General features: G+C 49.0%; 1 protein-coding gene and 1 long non-coding RNA gene across 3 annotated transcripts in view; both read left to right on the top strand.

Moving 5' to 3' along the window:
- Nucleotides 1–20551, top strand: part of KPNA3 (karyopherin subunit alpha 3) — an 86671-nt gene that overhangs the window by 39166 nt on the left and 26954 nt on the right. For both annotated transcript variants that reach the window (XM_050949249.1, XM_050949259.1), the window contains 5 exons: nt 15580–15669; nt 15942–15971; nt 16062–16114; nt 16204–16299; nt 20367–20452. In XM_050949249.1, coding sequence (XP_050805206.1) covers nt 15580–15669; nt 15942–15971; nt 16062–16114; nt 16204–16299; nt 20367–20452 — 355 coding nt within the window. The remainder of the gene's footprint in view (nt 1–15579; nt 15670–15941; nt 15972–16061; nt 16115–16203; nt 16300–20366; nt 20453–20551) is intronic.
- LOC127050666 (uncharacterized) lies at nt 203–14982 on the top strand. The gene is made up of 4 exons (XR_007774263.1): nt 203–2743; nt 3105–3226; nt 5123–5184; nt 14679–14982. It is a non-coding gene; the product is annotated as an uncharacterized LOC127050666 (long non-coding RNA).

The raw sequence follows: 20551 nt of genomic DNA, 5'->3' as shown, positions 1-20551 counted from the left end.
TATTAGAGGGGCCCAGCATGGGGCTGCAAGGATTAGGGATGCCTTGAGGAAGCAATTTGAGATTGGAAACCACCAGTAATGTTTGGTGCCCTGCACAGGAGTGAAGTGCAGTGTTTCCAATGTTAGTAGGAATCTGTGTTAGCTATGTATGATGCACTGACTTGCAAGGCCTGTTGCTTTCCTGGGCTACAGTATCCTTTACTTTAATGCAATAATTAAATGTTTTCAAAACCAAAAAAATCATTTTATTGAAAAGAAACAACTGCTTGGGAAACAAAGGGCATGATACTTTATTGCTATTTGAGATGAGGGAAGGACACTGGGTGAGGAACAGGACAATCACAGATTTGCGTATGTCCTGTTATCATACTCGTCTTCCTGTCCGAAATGCTGTGCAATTAATGCTGTGCTTCAGGCTGGCTAAAATGCATGGTGATGTGGATTGAGGGCAGTGGGTAAGGGTCATAGTTTGCAGGGCTGGGTGGTGAAGCTACAGGTGTTGGAGGCAACTGGTGTAGATAAGAACCCAGCTGTTGGGGCAAGTGGGGTGGAAGTGACATGGGGGCACAAGGAAAAGAATTTGGGGACAAGGGCTGTGCAGGAGTGGGCGGGAGAGGGGGGCAGAAGTTCTCTGCCTCCATTGCTGCAAGCGCCTGTGTTGCATCGCCTTGGCGCTCCATGATGCTCAGCGGTCATTCTGTGCTTTGTGCAATCTGCATTCTGCTGGCGGACCCTCCTTTCACTCTCTTGACATTCCTGCACTTTTTGATTTTCATTAAGGGACTTCTGTATGACTTCATGCAGCATGTCCTCTTTGCTTCTTCATGGACACTTCCTGATTCTTCAGAGACTTTTGGTTGTTGATAACAAGGACGGCTGGGATCTCAAGGTTGCATCCGTAAACCAAAATGCAACACTTAACAGAGGCAGCATTGTTCACACCAGACAGAGCAATAATTCGGCCGTACTTAAAGACAAGCACAGTGTATACAATAGCAGAAATTGCCCATCCCAGAGTGAGTGCACATAACCTACAAGAGCCCCAAAATGATGAGTAAGCATAGGGGCAAGGGGGACTGATAGTTTCAGTACTGTCCCCTGGGGTTCTGTGCCTTGGGAAGAGCCAACAGCTGCAGGGGGCCCCTATACTGAAGTGTCCCCACATTTTCCACAAGATGAGTTTGTCCTGGAAGTTCTCGCTGCTGAGGATGACCTGGGAAGCAAGGGAGGGTCTTCTACTACAATGCAGCATCCGTCCTGGCCCATATGCAGCTTGTCTGTGTGCAGCAGTGGTGTCTTCCCCACCGTCCAGTCACGGCACAGTGGTGCGGACTTGTTAGCCTTACTGGGACAAGGAGCACAGTAGCTCTGCCAAGGAACCTGCACAAGCGAATTGCCCAGCTTCTGCATGAGACCTTTGAAGAGATCACTGAGGCCAATTACTGCAATTTGAGAGCGCACATCAACCCCCTATTCCCCATCTAGTTACGCATGCAGCCCTAACCCTCCTTGTCCCAGGAGCCTGCACCAAACAACTTCCTTCCAAAAATAAAAGCTGCTTACCGGGCACCTCCTCTGGTGTTCGTTCTTCCCAAAGCACCATCTGCTGCGACTGGCTAACAGCTCCTGGCTGCATGCATTTAGGGATGTCGGGCTCTCTCTCTCCTCCTCAGTACCCTCGCTCCCGCTTTCCTCCTCCTCCTGCCTTGTTGCACTGGGCTCTGAAGTGACCATAGTGGTCTTCGGAGTGGAGGTGGGGTCACCCCCAAGTATTGTGTCCAGCTCTTTGTAGAAACATCAGGTCATGGGGGCAGCATTGGAGCGGCAGTTTGCCTTGCGGGCTTTGTGGTAGGCATTCCACAGCGCCTTTACTTTAACCCTGCACTGCAGTGCATCCCAGTCATGGCCCCTTTCCATCATGTCCCTTGATATCAACCAGTCAGTTCACTTAACTGTGTCTTTTCTGAAACCCCACAAGAAACTACACTTCCTTGACCTCAGATGTGACCTGGACTTCTACCTGCAAAGAACCAAGACCATTAGAATGTCTCTGAGGCCCTTTGCTTCCATAGCAGAATGAGCAGAGGGCTAAGCTATAGCCTCAAAGGGAATTACTAAATGGGTCTTGGGATACATATTGGAATGCGGTAAAATAGCAAAACTTACCTTTCCCAGGGTGTTAAAATGCGCTCCATGTGAGCGCAAGCAGCCTTTGCGGCATCTTTATCGGACGTCCCATTTCAGGACATCTGCAAAGCAGCAACTTGGCGATCTAGCCACTCGTTGATGGCACAGTACGCCCTGATTCAAGCGTCAGCTGTGGTTGCAGCAGGAGGAAGGTCTGTATTACAAACTACTCTACTAGCCTCCTTGCACCAATATCCACACTGATCACTGCTTGCAAGGCACCCACATGTAGAATATGCACTCGAAGGAGAAGAGGAGGTTACTTACTGTAACTGGAGGTTCTTAGTGATGCATGGTCCCTATGTGTATTCCACTGTTCACCCTTTTTCCTCTTCTTTGGCCTTAATAACATTGCAGTAGGACGACGAACTGGAGTGGTGTCAGCCCGCACTACCCCTTGTACTCTTGGTTGCTAGCAGAAGGGGAGAAACTGTGCATGGGTTCGTCAAGGGATACTGCTTGGAGAAAACTTCTGGACTCAAGCATGTAGGATGCATGTGCACCTACAGGTGGAATACAGATAGGGACCACAACTCTCAGAGAACCTCCAGTTACGGTAAGTAATCTCTTCTGTGTCTTACATACTGTGCCCCGAATAGTAGCCTGTTTTTGCAAGGGCATCACATTGTTGGCTCATATTCAATTTGTGGTTCACTGTAACCTCCAGATCCTTTTCTGCAGTAGTACTGCCTAACCAGTTACTCCTCATGATAGTGGAAGTATCCCAAGAATGTGTGGGGAGGGATGCAGTTCTCACTCTACACTATGAAGACTTTAATGGTAGGAGAGCCCTCGTGGACAGTCTTCATATGCAAATGACTTGGTCCCGAGAAGATTTGGGGCTCCAAATCAATGTCCTGGAGTGCAGGACTATCAGGCTAGTCTGCATTACTTTCTTCCTGTTCAAAATTCTACAGTATAGATCGTGATGGAAAACATCTCTGATGCACTGCATCACCAAGCGGGGGAGACAGGCCTGTCTCATTCTGTCAGGAGACCATCAACTCTGGACATGGTGCTACTGACCTGGGATAACCAGGTAGTTCATCTTATGGAAGTCTGCAACAAACAAACATGAAGAGATCCTCAGCACACTCTGTAGCCAATCCCAAGTGCTCCCTATGAAATTCTATGATACAGCCCAGATTACATCATGGGGGGTTCCCATGATAGACCTGTTTGCCACTCACGATAATGCCAAGTGTCAGTCTGTTACATAGGGGGCATGAGCCTGGGATCATTGCCAGATGCCTTCTTTCTGCAGTGGAGTCCTGGATGCATTTATGCCTTTCCATCTATTTCCCCTGATAACCTTGGTAACTTTCAAAATCAAGAAACAAAGCCACTATCATTTTCATGGCTCCATCCTAGCTGAGGCAGTTTTGGCTGACAGACCTGCTGAAGATGTCCATTTAATTGCCGATCCTGCTCCCAGACTATCCGGACCTGATCTCTCAGTACCATAATCATATACTCCTAGCACTTAACAGCCTGGATGTTGTTTGGAGCAGTCCATGTCTGGCACTCAGCCATGTCCAGGAGATCCTGATACAGAGCAGGAAGACCACCAGATAACTATTAATTAAAATGGAAGAGTGACTGACTTGGGCAGGTCAGCAGCTCCTGAACCCTATGCAAGCTTCAGTACTGCAGTTCTCCAACTACTAGCTGCATTTGTAATGTTCCAGCCTGTTCAGTTGTATTGATTCATCTCGCAGTTAACTTGGCTTGCCATTTCCCTGTACAGTTGTTCTGACTCTCTCATCCAATAGTATCAAACTTCTTCAAGGCCCTGTTAAATGCTTACTCACCAGAGACCCTGCAGCTGCCTAGGACATCAGCATCATCCTCTTGACTTATAGGCCCCCCTTAAAGCCCATTTTTAGAGTGCTCCTAACTTATTTTTACTCTGAGGACTCTTCCTAGCTGTGGGTGTTTTAGCCAGGAGAAAGGGTGACTGCCGAATATTTATGGCTGTGACCCTCCATCCACGACACTTCATAGGGATAAGGTGGCGCTTAAATTTGGCATGAGGTTTATCACAAGGTGATCTCTGAATCTGATGGAATTCCATCAACTTGCCTGTTTTCTTCCTGAAACCTGACTCTTGGTCAGGGGAAAAGTAGTTACATACAACACTATGTGTCAGCAGTATGTTACATTAATACTTTGTGTGACAAAGTTCCTCCTACCTTGGTGGGTCCTGCTCTTATTGGCAGATTTGCTCGCCTCTCAGATTCACCCTGTGGGTTGAGAAACAGCCCAGAGACCTTCCCCTCTGGTAGAAGCCACAGTCCAGGTCAGTTCCTCCTGTGTTTGATCAGGTGTTGGGGGGAACCCAGGCCCGCCCTCTACTCCGGGTTCCAGCCCAGGGCCCTGTGGATTGCAGCTGTCCAGAGTGTGTCCTGGTACACACTCTAGACAGCTATGACTCCCTGGGCTACTTCCCCCATTGGCCTCCTCCCAACACCTTCTTTGTCCTCACCACCGGCCCTTCCTCCTGATGTCTAATGCTTGTACTTCTCAGTCCTCCAGCACTATGCCTACTCATTCTCAGCTTCTTGAAGGCCTTTTGCTCCCAGTTCCTCTCCTCTGGCTCCCTTTGGCCAGACTGGAGTGAGCCCTTTTATAGCATCAGAAGGGCCTTAATTCGAGTCAGGTGCTTAACAGCCTCAGCTGACTCTTAGGTTAATTAGAGTCGGGTATTCTCATTAGCTTGGAGCAGCCCCTGCTCTGGTCACTCAGGGAACAGAAAACTGCTTATCCAGTGGCCAGTATATCTCCCTTCTACTACTCTGCTGTTCCCAACTGGCCTGGGTTTATCACAATTGACAGAACCAAACCATTCTGTCTCCCATTTTATTCCTCGCTGTAGCTGGCTGTTCAGAGGGCCAGGCTTTCTGATCACAAACAATATTTAAGTGTATCTTTCTAGGTTACCACTTGACTGGTGTACCTCTTTCACTGAACATCAAGGCTCACTCCACCAGAGTTCGGGTGATATCCTTGTTCTGCTTCAGGAATATGCTAATTGAGATCTGCAAAGTGGTGATGTGGAGTAATTCGAAATAGGCCTTTAACCACTTTTGTATCCTCCATTACAGCCCAGAATTTGGAGAGCAGCCCAGAGTAGCCAGAGCACACTGCACTGCAGTCATGTTCCCTTCTTTCCCAGGGGCCATAGCTACACCTGGGGGCTGTGTGGGAGAGTGGCATAGGGCTCTGTGTCAGCCCTAAGCTGATTGGTTAAGCCCTGAACATCAGGAGATTCCCTGGTGAGAAAACCTGTTACTGGAGTGGCATAAAGGAGACAGATCCAGGCCTAACAAGCGACAGCTTGAGTTTTGAAGGATCAAATTTGCAATAAAACAGAATGTTAGCTAGTTTTCCCTTTCAGTAAACTTAATACAAGTATGTTCTTAATATTTTCTGAATTCTCAGATTTTAGTTTATAAGTCTTGAATCAAAGAACCCAAAAGAAATAAGTAGCTAAAGAAAATTATAAAGCTGTCTCCTAATTCTTTCTTCCTTTACATTTTCCTGCATATGTTATGAAACAAAACTCCTGCTTAAGTGACATTGAAATAAACTCAGGGCTGGTTTTGAGAACAGAGCTTACTTTTCATCCATATCATGTGCCTTTTGCTTAACATCTTCCAGTTCAGCAAAGCATTGTGTGACTATATCAGGGTCTTAAACTGGAGGCACACAGCGGGGATGAAAAGTAGGCATATGTTGCATTTAGTGCTGTTTTCTTTACGATATTCCTGTATGCAAACCTTTTCCTTTTTATTTAAATTTTTGTTTTCTGTTGCTGAGTCTGATAACTGGCATCAGAACTAATTAAAGATTAGAATATTAGAGCCCCTTATAGTTTGTCCTCCTCACTTCTTTGCATCTTCTGACAAGAACAGTCACGGCAGAAGTTGGCCAGAAAATGTTTGGAATGTTGAGTCTTAGTGTAGTCTACTTCTCCGCCTTGAGATCAAGCCTGTTAAAGCTTCACTGCTTATGTTTCTTGTAGTCTAAATGCATTTGGACCTTCCTGAGATGGTGTTATGGTTGAGTGTACAGAAATAGGAATTCTTGTCTGTTTTGCCTTTTAATAAAATATATAATACACCTCTACCCTGATAACGCAGACCTCAGGAGACAAAACTCACTGCGTTCTAGGTGAGACCTCATATCAAACTTGCTTTGCCCCCTCCAGAGGCCCCTGTCCCTAATCACCCCCAGCACCCCACCCCCTACCCAATCCCCTGTCCCCTGACTGCCCCGATCCCTATCCACCCGGCCCTGCCCACTGACAGGCACTCACTGGTAGCGGCAGGAAGCGGACCAGCCTGGCCCCAGTCTGTTCCACTGCCAGCTCCCAGCCGTGGTGCTTCACTAGGCCTTGCTAAACCAGGATCTGTCTGTACTGGCAAGTATCTGTGCAATAAGTTATACCACTTTTAATAAAATGCTGGAATTAAACCACTGTTGCATGTCCACACTGTGCTCCGTGTGATAGTGGAGGGCATCCATATTAGAAGCGCTTGCAAGGGCAGAGAGAGCAGTGGTAGCTAGCCCACTGTGCAACTGACTGCAGGGTGCTTTGGGAAGGGTTTGCAATGCCTCATGGGGCAGCACAACATCACATGATGCAGGTTTCCCATCCCACTGTTCCATGGGAATCCTACTACATTGCCAGCTGCTTTTCAACTGAAGGGGAGTGGGGTGGGGGGCAGAGTGTGTAACAGGGAGTGGGGGGGGTGTGGAGAGACTGTTTTGGGGGACAGAGAGTGTGTCTGCATGCTGTCTTGTAAGTTCAGACAGCAGGAGGAAGCAACCAGTCCTGAGGCAGGAGGAGGGGGAAACCACAGCAATTTCTCTCTCTCTCTCTCTCACACACACACACAGCCCCCCCATCCCACCCCCATTCAACAGTGGGAGCATGCCACATTAATGGTTTGTTTTGTGTCCCAGAGCAGATCAGCCAACATGCAATAACTGTCAGAAACTGAGCTTTGAAAGGGGAAGGGAGCATGTTGCCGGGACAGTTCAGTTCAAAACAACAGTACAGTGGCCACTTGAGGGATTATGGGACACTTCTGGAGGGCAATTGATTGCTTTCTGCGCTGTACTGTGTTTACACTGCCAATATAGCACTGGAGCTTCTGCACTTTAAGACTTACCACTCTCAGGGTGGTTTTTTTGCAATGCTGCAGCTGAGGAGTTTCTGCACACTAAGGGCTTGGCAACAATTGCGAGTTACAGTGCATTAAAGGAGCCCCGGGCGCACTAGCTCACTACTCATCCACACTGGCAAGGCACGTAGAGCGCTGTGACTCCATGGCTAGAGCGCTCCTTGTACTCCACCTCGGCAAGTAGAATAATGTTTGATGCACCCTGTACACAAGTGCAGCCGGGGCTCGACCCTCTCCAGGGGGAGAAGAGGAGCCACACGGGTGGGTCCAGGAAATAGCCCAGCAGTCCTCACGGCAGTCGCCTGCCCTGTGGGGCAAGGGGCTCAGGCCCGTGAGCAGGGATGAGCAACAATAACAGTTCGGCCTCCTCAGGCCAGGGAGGGGGAGTCTGCCAACCCTGGATGGGTGGCAGGGGGGGACGCAGGCCCTCCCACTCTACTGTGTCCCAGCCTGGGCCCTAGCAGTGGCTAACAATCTGCTGCTCACACTGACATAGGCTCCGGTAAGGCTGCAGCCAGACTGGGGTCGGCTGCCCCCGGGCTACTTCCGTACTGCCCCTCGGGGCCTACCTGGGTCCTGACGGCCTTTGCACGGTCCAGGAACGTGGGCTCGTCGCTGCCGGGGCTCGGTGGTAGGTCCGGCAACTCCTCCATATAGTTGGCCCAGGGTAGCTCCGGCAGCTCCTCCGGGTAGCCGGTGGCGGGGAGCTCCGGTGGCTCCTCCGGGTAGCGGGTGCAGGGGAGCTCAGGCCAGTCTGGGCAGCTGCCCTGGGTCGCAGGAGGTTCCCAGTCTCGAGCTCCCTGAGGGGTGTCTGCTCGCTCCGGCTGCTGGGGCCTGACTGAGCTCTGAGGGCCGGCTTTATAGTTCCGGGTCGGCGCCTGACCCTTTGAGGGACGGGCTCAGAGCTCTTTAGCTCCACCCACTTTGGCCTCCGGCTGGGCTCTTCCTCCTCTGGGCTGGAGGGGAGCCACACCGCCTCACTACACACACACATCCCCCTCAAGTCTGGCTTCTGCTCATCGGGGCCAGGCGCTTCCATCACCCCTAGGCAGGACATGAAGTCCACGTTTGCATGTTCCGTATCCGCTCTATGCTGGACAGTAAATGCATATGGTTGTAAGGCCAGATACCAGCGCAGTAGTCGGTCATTATTGTTTTTCATTTTCGTCAACCGTCGGAGGGGGGCATGGTCCGTGACCAGCGTGAATGGATCCCCGAGGAGGTAGAAGCGGAGGGTGTCACAGGCCCACTTTATGGCCAGTGCTGCTTTCTCCACCACGGCGTAGTTCTTCTCCCAGGGAAATAACTTTCGGCTGATGTATAGAACCGGGTGGTCCCTTCCATCAACCTCCTGGGACAGGACATCCCCCAACCCTACCTCTGAGGCGTCCGTCTGGAGGATGAACCTCCGGTTGAAGTAGGGGCTATATAAGACCGGCTCTTGACAGAGACGTGTCTGGAGCATCCGGAAGGCCTCTTCACGTTCCGGGGACCACAGTACCTGCCGGGGGCTGTTTTTCGTCAATAGTCCGGTTAGGGGCGCTGCGATGGAGGCAAATTGGGGGATGAACCGCCGATAGTACCCGACAAGGCCCAGGAACTGTCGGACGTGGCGTTTCGCAGCTGGTGTTGGGCGGGCCGCCAGGGCTTGCACTTTCCCAGCAAGGGGTTTCACTCATCCTCCCCCAATACTATAGCCAAGATACGTGGTCTCCTGCCATGCGATGTGGCATTTTTTTGGGTTGGCCATCAGCCCCACCTGTCGCAGGGACTTCAGGACCGCGGCTACCCGGTCCACGTGGTCTTCCCAGCAGCAGCTGTAGACTACAACATTGTCCAAATACCCGGCCACATAGTCCCAGTGGTGCTGTAGTAGGTGGTCCATTAGCCGCTGGAAGGTCGCCGGGGCCCCATGGAGGCCAACAGGCATCCATGTGAACTGGTAGAGTCCTGTCAGAGTGGCGAACGCCGTCTTTTCCTTCGAGTCATCATCGAGTGGGATCTGCCAGTATCCTTTACTGAGGTTGAGGATGGTAATGAACCGGGCTTCCCCTAGGCGGCCCGGCAGCTCGTCCATGCGGGGCATCGGGTAGGTGTCAAACCTGGAGATGGCATTCACCCTCTGGAAGTCTATACAAAACTGGCGGGTGCCGTCGGGCTTGGGTACCAAGACCACTGGGCTGCGGCACTCTGGGATGGCTCAATGACTCCTAAGGCCAGCATGGCCTACACCTCTTCCTCGACCTCTTGGTGCATCCTGTACGGCAGCAGCCTGGTCGTTTCCCAGATAACCTTCCCTGGCTTGGTCTGGATTGAATGATAGGCCAGGGTCGTGTACCCTGGTAGAGCAGTGAAGGTTCCCCAGAAAGCCTGCAGGAGACAGTTGGCCTGCTTGCACTGCTCTTCCGTAAGGGTATTGCCGAGCAGGGGTGCAGCGAGATCCTCTGTCTGGGGCACGTGGGGACCCAGTTCCGGCTCAGGCGGGTAAGGATTGATTAGCAGGCCCTCTTGGTCGCGCCAGGGATTCAACAATTTCACATGGTATCGCTGGGTCTTTTTGCGTTTGTCCAGTTGGTGAATTTCGTATGTGACGGGCCCGACCCTCCGAGCTGCCTCGTAGAGTCCCTGCCAGCAGGCCAGTAACTTCGACTCGCCCGAGGGCAGGAGGAGCAGGATCTGATTCCTGGATTCAAAGTCATGCACCTGCGCCTCTTGGTTGTAGGTCTGCCCCTGTCAGTCCTGTGCAGCCTTTAAGTTTCCATGCGCGAGGGCCCCAGCCTGCGCAAAATACTCCTGCAGCTGGAGGACATACTTCAGGAGTCCCTGGATTGGGGAGGGGGACTGTTCCCAGGTTTCCCGCATTAAGACCAACAGGCCCCGCGGACGGCGCCCGTATAATTGTTCAAACGGGGAAAACTTGGTCGATGACTGAGGGACCTCCCGGACGGCTATCAGCAGGGGCGGGAGCAACTGGTCCCATCGGCGTAGCTCCTCCGGGGGGAACTTCCGCAGCATCTCCTTGAGGGTCCGATTGAATTGTTCCATCAGCCCGTCCGTCTGCGGTTGGTACACGGAGGTGCGTAGCTGTTTAACCCCCAGGAGCTCACAGACCTTCTGTAGCAACCGGGAGGTAAAATTGGTGTCTTCATCTGTTAGGATCTCCTGGGGCAAACCCACTCAAGCAAAGACCTTCACTAGTTCCCCCGCAATGGTCCGGGCCGTGGTATTCCACAAGGGAATGGCCTCAGGGAAACGGGTGGCATAGTCCACGATGACCAGGACATACTGGAAACCAGAAGCACTTTTTGGGAGTGGGCCTACCAGGTCTATGGCCACCTGTTCAAACGGTGTCTCTATTATGGGCACGGGGACCAGGGGCGCCTTGGGCACCTGTGGCGGGGCAGCTAACTGGCACTCCGGGCAGGAGTTACAATAGTTCTTCACCTCCTGGTAAATACTAGGCCAAAAAAAAAAGCGTCAAGATCTGAGCGAGGGTCTTCTCATGGCCCAGATGCCCGGCTGCCGGGATGTCGTGAGCCAGCTTCATCACGGCTCACCGGTGGCACCACGGCACCAGCAGCTGCGTTTGGGGTTCCTGCATGCAGGCGTCACAGTCAATCTGGTAGAGACAGTCCCGGCGCAGTTCGAAGTGGGACCACTGGGTTGCGCAAGCACTAGGGTAGGGTCGGACGTCCCCATGGATGCATTGCAGGTGTATCATTCCCAGGCGGGGATCTGCCGGGGGACCCAAGGCCTGGCGGATTAATGTCTGGCCGCAGCCGGAGTCAATCAAAGCCTGGGTGTCCTGATCCCCGACGACTACCGGGACCGTGATCTTGGGGGCCTGTGGTAGCCAAGCCCGGGTGTCCCCTGCACAGACCTGATCGAAGCTGCAGTCCTTTTCTGTGCAGTCCCGCTGCAGGTGTCTAGTCTGCCCACAACTGAAACAGGGTCCGAGCTCAGGGCGCCCACCCCTGGAGGGAGCTCCCCTGGGGCTTCTGAGGGGACTCTGATGGGCCCTTGAGGGCCCCGGCCCAGAGGGTGCTGTTCCAGACCGAGGGGCCGGATCTGGATGCTGGGACTGAGGCCCCAGGCGGGCAACCGGCCTGTGGCCAGGGTTTCGCGGCCCGGTCACTGCGTCTCCCTTTCTGTCAGAGTTAGGGCGTTCGGGTCTGGGATTTGGAGGCTGGAAGGCGGGCCCCACGGACGTTTCAGCCGCGAGAAAGTCCTCCATTAGCAAGATGGCCGCGCCAACATTGCCGGCCGGTGGCGGAGCACCCATGCCCGTCGTTGGGCCGGTAGGGTGTGCGCAAACTGTTCCAGGACAACTTGTGCGGTGACCTCCTCTGTCGTCCTTGTTTCTGGCTGTAGCCATCGCCGACACATCTCCTTCAGGGCTTGGGCCACTAGCCGAGGTGAGGCCCCCGAGGGATACGTCTGGTTCCGGAACCGCTGCCAAAAAGTCTTGGGGCTGACATCCAGGGCATCCAAGATCGCAGCCTTTACTTGGCCATAATTCCTGGCTTCTTCCATTGCCAGCCCCCGGTATGTCGTCTGGGCAGTCCCAGTCAGGTACTGGGCCAGAAGGGTGGCCCATTGGCCCCGGGGCCACCCAGCGACGAGGGCCACCCATTTGAATGTTACCAGGAACGCCTCGGGGTCATTGTCAGGGCCCATCTTTGTTAGTCGCACTGGGGTGGCAGAGCTTGGTGCCCCAGCACCATCCCCTGCTGACAGTTCTACGGGGTGCGGTAATGCGGTCACCAGCTGCTGCAGCTGGACTCCTAGCTGCTGCATAAGCTGCTGCTGCTGGAGTTGGGCAGCATCCCGCTGTTGCTGCTGTTGGAGCTGGGCAGCCTTCGTCTGCTGCTGCTGCTGTAGCTGGGTGGTCTGCTGCCAGTCCTGATTCTCTGCCAGCAGCTGAAACAAGTGCTCCATCTCCATGGTTCTTTAGGGTAGATCTTCCCCTCCGGCCCCTTCTCACAGGGGTCAAGGGTCCAGACTCTCCACTTCTGGTACCACGTGTACACGAGTGCAGCCGGGGCTCGACCCTCTCCTGGGCGAGAAAGGGAGCCACACCGGCTCACTACACACTGGTGGGTCCGGGAAATAGCCCGGCAGTCCTCGCAGCAATCACCTGCCCTGTGGGGCAAGTGGCTCAGGTCCTTCGGCAGGGCTGAGCAACAATAACAGTTAAGGCCCTGGCCCTAGGTCAGAGTGAGGCAGCAAACACTGAGTCAGGAAGCTCAGGCCCATAGGCAGGGCTGAGCAACAATCACAGTTCGGTCTCCTCAGGCCAGGGAGGGGGGAGTCTGCCACCCCTGGATGGGTGGCAGGGGGGAACGCAGGCCCTCCCACTCCACTGCGTCCCAGCCCGGGGCCCTAACAGCGGCTAATGATCCACTGCTCAGTCAGTGGGGATCTGGCCGCAACACACTGACATAGGCTCCGGTAAGGCTGCAGCCAGACTGGGGTCGGCTGCCCCCGGGCTACTTCCGTACTCCCCTTCGGGGCCTATCTGGGTCCAGGAACATGGGCTCGTCGCTGCTAGGGCTGGGTGGTAGGTCCAGCAACTCCTCTGGATAATCAACCCAGGGTAGCTCTGGCGGCTCCTCCGGGTAGCTGGCGCGGGGGAGCTCCGGTGGCTCTTCTGGGTAGCCAGCACGGGGGAGCTCAGGCCAGTCTGGGCAGCTGCCCTGGGTCGCAGGCGGTTCCCAGTCTTGAGCTCCCTGAGGGGCGTCTGCTCACTGCAGCTGCTGGGGCCTGACTGAGCTCTAAGGGCCGGTCTTTATAGTTCCGGGTCGGCGCCTGACCCTTTGAGGGGCGGGTTCAGAGCTCTTTAGCTCCACCCACTCTGGCCTCTGCCTGGGCTCTTCCTCCTCTGGGCTGGAGGGGAGCCACACTGCCTCACTACACACCCCCACAGGAGCGCCCCAGTGTCAGTGTAAATGAGGTGTTGCATTACTGCACTCTGGTCAGTCTCTAGAAACCTCCTATAATCCCCGTAAGTCAAGTGGCCACTCTTGTCATTGTTTTGGATATGCCCTTTGAAAGCTCTTTTTGACAGCCAGCATGCTTATCTGCTCCAAGACAAAGCAGCCATTACTGTGGAATGCTGTGTGTGAGGGAGAGAGGCGGGGCAAAGGGGGAGGTCTTCTGCTTTCTGAACTTACAACACAGCTTGCTGACATGCTCTCAGCCCCCCAAAAACCCACTCTCTCTCCCCCCACATACACACTCCCTGTCACACTCCATCTCCCCACCCCCATTTGAAGAGCACATTGCGGCCACTTGCATGCTGGGATAGCTACCACAATCCACTGCTCTCTGTGGACGTTGCAAGAGCTGCTAATGTGGCCACGCCAGTGTGCTGTCAGCTGTCAATGTGGACAGGTTACAACACTTTCCCTACTGCGCTCTACGAAGGCTGGTTTAACTCAAAGCGCTCTACATCTGCAAGTATAGCCATGCCCTAAGTGGCATGGTAGTGTGTACACCTCCGGAGTTACACCACAGAAAGCTTCTTTACTGTGCAGTAACTTGCCAGTGTAGACAAGGCCTCATTGAGTTGAGCAATCCCCATTGTGTGATGCTTGTGCAACTCTCTTACAGAATTGTATATCTCTTGTTTACAACTCCCTTGCTGATTAATGGTCATTTAACGCCCACCTGTCACTGGAGATCTAGCAGTGGGTGACTCACAAAGTCACAGCATATTTCAGTAACAACCATACAGCAGTATCTCATAATTTCTTACGCACTAATGATATGCATATTTTGACAGAACAGTGACTTTCAGCACATCATGACTTTTTGTATGATATCTTATAAGGCATGCTTTGTATGAAATATCACAATCATATATGAATGATGAATATGGGGGTTATAGGGTGCTCTTTTAAGATATAGTGTGACACCATAGCAGATGATAGTTTGGAGGGGAGAAAGTGTCTTTCTTTAATTGCTTGCATAATGGAGAATCAGAGTTTTTGGAATTAAGACAGTGCAGTTTGCTTTTTAAATATTTAACCCAAAATGAAGATGGAAATATAGTACAGTTGCAGGAAACGATGCACAGAACAAAAGATAGACTGGAGGTCGGCAACCTTTCAGAAGTGGTGTGCCGAGTCTTCATTTATTCACTCTAAGTTAAGGTTTCGTGTGCCAGTAATACATTTTAATGTTTTCAGGAGGTCTCTTTCTATAAGTCTATAATATATAACGAAACTATTGTTGTATGTAAAATAAATAAGGTTTTTAAAATGTTTAAGAAGCTTCATTTAAAATTAAATTAAAATGCAGAGCCCCCCGGACCGGTGGCCAGGACCTGGGCAGTGTGGGTGCCACTGAAAATCAGCTCGCATGCTGCCTTCGACACACGTGCCATAGGTTGCCTACCCCTGAGATAGACCATGTCTAAAATGTGGAAGAGTTTTTTTCTGTGGAAGAGAATTTTTTTTCTGGTGAATAAACAAACTTGGAATGAAAATCTCAAAACTACAAATAAAACATTCATTTGGCATAGTTGGAACCTTTATTTGAGTTTTTTCCTCTTATAAAGTAGAAAACAAAATGTAGTAAGCAAGCTGATTAAGCAGACTGTGAACATTTTGTGGATGCTTTAACATTGAAAATGCAGCTTAGTCAGAGAAGCTCATCTGAGTAGTCACTAAACAAAGCGCTAAGTTGCAGAGTACTGTGTTATAAGTAGAAACTTTTGTTAATGCTGCAGTGACCAGGGTCTGTCAGTGCCAGTGTGTTGGAGCATGTTTGCTTACACCTAGGATTAAAATAGATGTAATCAGGATATCTGAGCAGCTTGTAATAGTCTTATTTACAAACTAATTTTAGTCTTATTTGACTAGGACATCATTATTCATTTCTAATTTAAGTGACTGTTGAGGCAGAGCTATGTGTGCTATAAACTCCATGTAAAATACTGACACTTTTTAACTGGAAGTGTTAACTATCTATTTTATGCAACGGATTGTAGTATTTTGTCATGGTTCACAAGTTACATGCTTATATATAGATTCAAATCTATTTTGGCTTAAGACAAAATGAGTGACTTACAGCTGCCCTATTGTAAAATCAGTCTGGAGTTCCAAATCTCTTTATGTAAACAATCTTATGTACATTTTTAAAGTGCCTCTGTTTGACTAGTCTGTATGGAAAAGCATTCAAGTGTCTTTAAAATCTTTAGAACAAAAGAGATGAACATCTTTTGAAAAAAAGAAATGTCCCTCAAGAAGAAAGTTTAGAAGACTCGGATGTTGATGCTGACTTCAAAGCAGTAAGTTGCTTGATTCTGAATCTGCTTCTAAAACTTAGTTTCTTTGGTAGTCGCTAGAAGACTTTTGTTCTATTATTCACTTGAGTTTGAGTCTTATGTTGATTTTTAAATTGCCTGTAGATTGACAGAAAAGGCAAATCCGAGCAGTTACAACTCCAATGAAGTAGTGGAGTGCCACTGCTCGCCATTGCTCAATTGTTTAGTCTAGAATGTTTCAGCATTAAATGTAATTTTAGTAATTTGTTGCTAAATTATCTCTCTTTCTTTTCAAGCAAAATGTAACACTAGAAGCTATATTGCAGGTATGTTAAACTTAATATTTTCAGTTTCTTGAATTTAGAATTTAAGGCTCATTTGATGGATTTCTGAATTTGTTTATTTTTGTATTGCAGAATGCCACAAGTGATAACCCTGTGATCCAGTTGAGTGCTGTCCAAGCTGCAAGGTAAAAAAAAACCAGCAACATGCACACAGTTGCTACAAAAATTTTCCTTGATGAAATTATTTACTCATCTGTCTTACTTAATTTTACAGAAAACTGTTATCCAGTGACAGAAATCCACCTATTGATGACTTAATAAAATCTGGAATTTTACCAATTTTGGTCAACTGTCTAGAAAGGGATGATAAGTAAGTATACGTTTTTTCTTTTCCCTCTTTTCTTAAGTTTTATGATTAAAAGGCAGAACTATTTCAAATGCAAAGTTATGACCATGGCCATGTATATTGTGGCACAGCGGGACCAAATTCCACAGCAACATTGATCTTGGTTGCTGCACTCTTCCCCAGGCTGCGTGTTTCCCCAGCCTACACTTCTGGCTCCCTTCAGTCTTTCTGCAAGGTGGACTTCATCTCTGGCTCCACTGAACAGTACAGGGAGCATTGTGCTGCTGTCTAACTTCTCTTTGAAGGGAAAGCTGGAGAACAAAAGACAGCTGCAGGCAAGTCCCAGCAGGGCAGAGTTCAGAGGGATTTGGTGAATTCCTTGGCACCTTAGAAAAATGCCAAATTCCACAATCACAGAATCATGGAGTCCATGGCTCTGATTGAGGAGTTGGGGCAGTTCTTTATAAATCCTCTGCTATCATTTCAGACTCTCTTCACTCTCAGGCAGGCATCACTGCATTTGTTTACGCTCACTTTGAGTTTTCAAGATTACTTCTGCAACCATAAATTAGAAACATTTTTAAATGCAAACAGATTTTGGAGTGCTGTTCTGCAGCTGCAGAATCATAGAATACACAAGACCCTGCTTGTGACTTGCTTAGCAAATGAGCTATTACGGAAATGCCTGGTAACAATTTCATAATTAGGGTTATATTATAAAATGGGCTATAAGCACCCATTTTTTCTGCAAAAGTAGATGTCCAACTTTTGTGACATTTCACACCATTAATTTTTGTCCATTTTCTGTGTAGTTTTTATGGCTTCTTTGTAAATTTGTAGTAGGAAGTCTTTGAAATTGGGCTCAGGATGAAATTTTTCCTGGGCAGTTCTTTTATTGTGATCCATATCTTTTAAAACATTGAGTAGGGATATAGATCTGATGCAGTAGGTAGTTAAAAACTTAAGTTGGAGTTAGGGTCATTTTTAGCTTCTCTTCATGTTATATTTGAAAGTTTATGCACTGTACATACAAACCTGACTGATAGGGAGAATGGGGAACTGAGTGCACAGAAGCCTGATTGATGGAGGTTGAGTGCATGTAAAACCTCCACCAGAAGCCATGATTTACTGTCACTTTCTCATACAACAGAAGCGGTTATGCACAGCTATTGTCTGTTAGCTGATGCTCTTTTAACCTTTTTGTGTCCGCAATACCCGTTCCTTTCCTACACCAGCTCGAATTAAGAATGAACGTGTCTAGGAAGCTATTTCACAAAAAGCTCCAAGAAGCAATTAGGGTTGCTACCTGTGCAACATACCTGAAACAAATCAGTGAAAGCAAGCAAATGAAAAGTTAAGTCATCTAATAATACATACCCTATACTCCTTCATCTAATAATACATACCCTGTACTCCTCCAACCACAGGCACACATCTTACTATTATCACAACTACCATACCATGTACTGCAACCTTAATTCTGCCCCCTTGTATAAATGCTAGCCCTCCATCACTCCCTTTAACCACAGTCTACACACAACTCTTTACCAAACTATTACTCTGTATTTTGCTGGGCACATGTCAGATATACCATGTGTGGTCTCAGGGAAAATAAATACTCTGTTTACACTCCCATATACATTTTACTGGCAATCAGCGATATGGGACAGACCAGTTCTGTGCTGCTTTTGCACCACAATGCTCCTGTGACAAATTTGTTCTGCAACTTTGTGTTTCACTAATCTCAACAAATAGGGTCTTTTGTAGGATATCTGTCTCTGTCTCTGTCTCTGTCTCTGTCTCTGTCTCTCTCTCTCTCTGTCTCTGTCTCTGTCTCTCTCTCTCTCTCTCTCTCTAATACACCACACGCTAACCATCTTCCTTTATGACCTTTCACCACTTCTTGGGTCAGCCTCTTTTTCCTTCAGTCTTGATCTTTTGGACTCTTCTTACCTACATAGTTACCAGGCCTGTGCTTTATATGACCAGACCATCTGTTTGGTCCAGTTATTCTATAATTTAATGAGTATAAGTGAACTGTTTATCTTAGGCCATCCACATAGTCCACCTAGAGATGTTTATTTCTAAAAATAAGTCAAAGTTGAAACTGTGCTGTTTTTTTTTCTTCCTTTCAGATTTCTTCTTTTTGAAAATAAGAGATATGCAGATGTCAAAAATGAATATAATATATATCTAATACCTTCTAGATCAGCGGTTCTCAAACTTTAGCAACCCAAGGACCCTCATTTTGGTTTAGAATTTTGCATAGACCCCCAAGTTGGCTTTTAATTTTCCACAGGTGTGCTCAACCTCCTCTCAGCCCCAGACCCTGCCCCCACTCCACCCCTTTCCTGAAGGCATCACCCCCACCCTTCCCCAAGCACTCCCCATCCCTGCTCCTTCCACTCCCCTCCCAGCACCTCCTGCACGCCGCTGAACAGCTGTTCCATGGTGTGCAGAAGACACTGGGAGGGAGGGTGAGGAGTTGATCAGTGGGGCCGGTGGCCCTGGATATGACTCACAGACCCGTTGGAGCCAAACAGGACTCACAAACCCCCTGGAGTACCCTTGTGGACCCTCAGGGGTCTACGGACCCCAGTTTGAGAACCGCTGTTCTAAATATTTACAATATTTTACAGTGAAATTGCCAACACCATGTTAGCCAATGCAACTAATGTTTCCTCTACCACTTACAGAAAAAAGCAAAACAGATCCCATAATTCCCACTGAAAATGTGGCAAAACCAAGGACCCTTGCATCTTACTTTTAGACATTTACTCTGTTGCACAAAGAGATTATGAGCATTCCATAATGGGTGTTCTGCTGAGAACAGCCTGCTTCTGTTTCCCCACCCTACTTTACAGGACAAACATATTGAGCTGACCAGCCCTAAAAGACTTCAGTTGCCAGGTTAAAACCTGAAATGGTCTGTATGATAATTTAAGATGTTACATGACAGTTATTTTCTCCCCTGTATTGTCAGTATCTGCTTTAACTGCGTACAAACTCCTGTTTTTGAGCCAGACCCCCCACTCCAAAAAACCAACAACGTAGGACTGAATTTATGCAGTGATTTCAACAAGGGCAAGGGGAATTGGAAGAAGTTTGGTTATATTTCTGGTATTTGCTCCCAGGGCCCTGTCATGGCCTACAAGCATTGCAGAGGCAGCACACTCATCCTTTGGGGAAAGATAATGGACTTCTCCAACTAATTAAGGAGTGACGTGGCAGTGGATGGAATCCCTGGCTAGAAATATGGTGGGGAAGAGTATAGCGTGTGTGGTGGGGAGGAGTGTTGCAGGTCTTAAAGATATGTAAGACAAATGTTTGCAGGTTTTGGAAATGTTAAGTACAGGCCCATGCTTCCGCATGCTTGTCACTTTCTTGTCCAACCCCTGTCAGCTCCACAGGCCAATCAGAGCTGCTTCACATGATTAACAACTGGTCCCATAGCATGTGGAGCAACTAATGCTCCCTTCCACTTCACTGGAATGCATGGGGTTAGAGCATGCAAAGTCAGAGCAGGCTATGGAATAGCAGCTCTTGCCCCTCCACTCCCCACCCAGTGAAGATCCTCCAGTGATGTTACCTTCCCCCCAGACCTCAGAGGGGGACGAAGATCCCCCAGTGCTGGTCTCTCCTCCCTCCCAAAGCTTAGGGGAAGGAGTATTTATATCATATGTGTGGGGGACGGGCTCTGCAATGTGTGGATCCGTCAAATATGGGGAAGTACCTCATTTGTGGGAGGGGCAGATTCTGTTGGCTTGTTTTCAGTGGTGATCAGTAGTAGATGAGGCTTTGGCAAGTATAATTATTTTTTCCCCATTCTGGCATCTGGATGCTTGCTAGACCCACCCAAAAAATTACTGGTATTTAAAAAAGTCTTGTGTAGAATTTTTTTCCCTGTTCCCTTAAATGTCTCAATTCTTCTGAAATGTCTAGTCTTTTTTTTTTTTTTAAACTACACAACACAGTGTTAAATTCTGCAATTTCTATATATAGACACAGCTAATAGCTGTAGAGGGCACCATATAATAGTCTAGCGAGCATGTTTCAAATTATTGCTTGACTTAATATTTTTTTTTCAACAGTCCCTCGTTACAATTTGAAGCTGCTTGGGCACTAACTAACATAGCATCGGGCACTTCTGCACAGACCCAAGCTGTGGTACAGTCAAGTAAGTGCTCAAAGTTGCTCCATTTTGGGATATGTGAATGTTGCTGGGTAAAGGTGAAATGTGTTTTCCATTTGGAATTTTTATATTAAAACCATGAAA

The sequence above is a fragment of the Gopherus flavomarginatus genome, chromosome 1 (genome assembly GCF_025201925.1).
Source record: "Gopherus flavomarginatus isolate rGopFla2 chromosome 1, rGopFla2.mat.asm, whole genome shotgun sequence".
NCBI classification, from domain to species: domain Eukaryota; kingdom Metazoa; phylum Chordata; order Testudines; family Testudinidae; genus Gopherus; species Gopherus flavomarginatus.
Note: the sequence above shows the minus strand (reverse complement) of the source record. Positions and strands in the feature narration are given on the sequence as shown.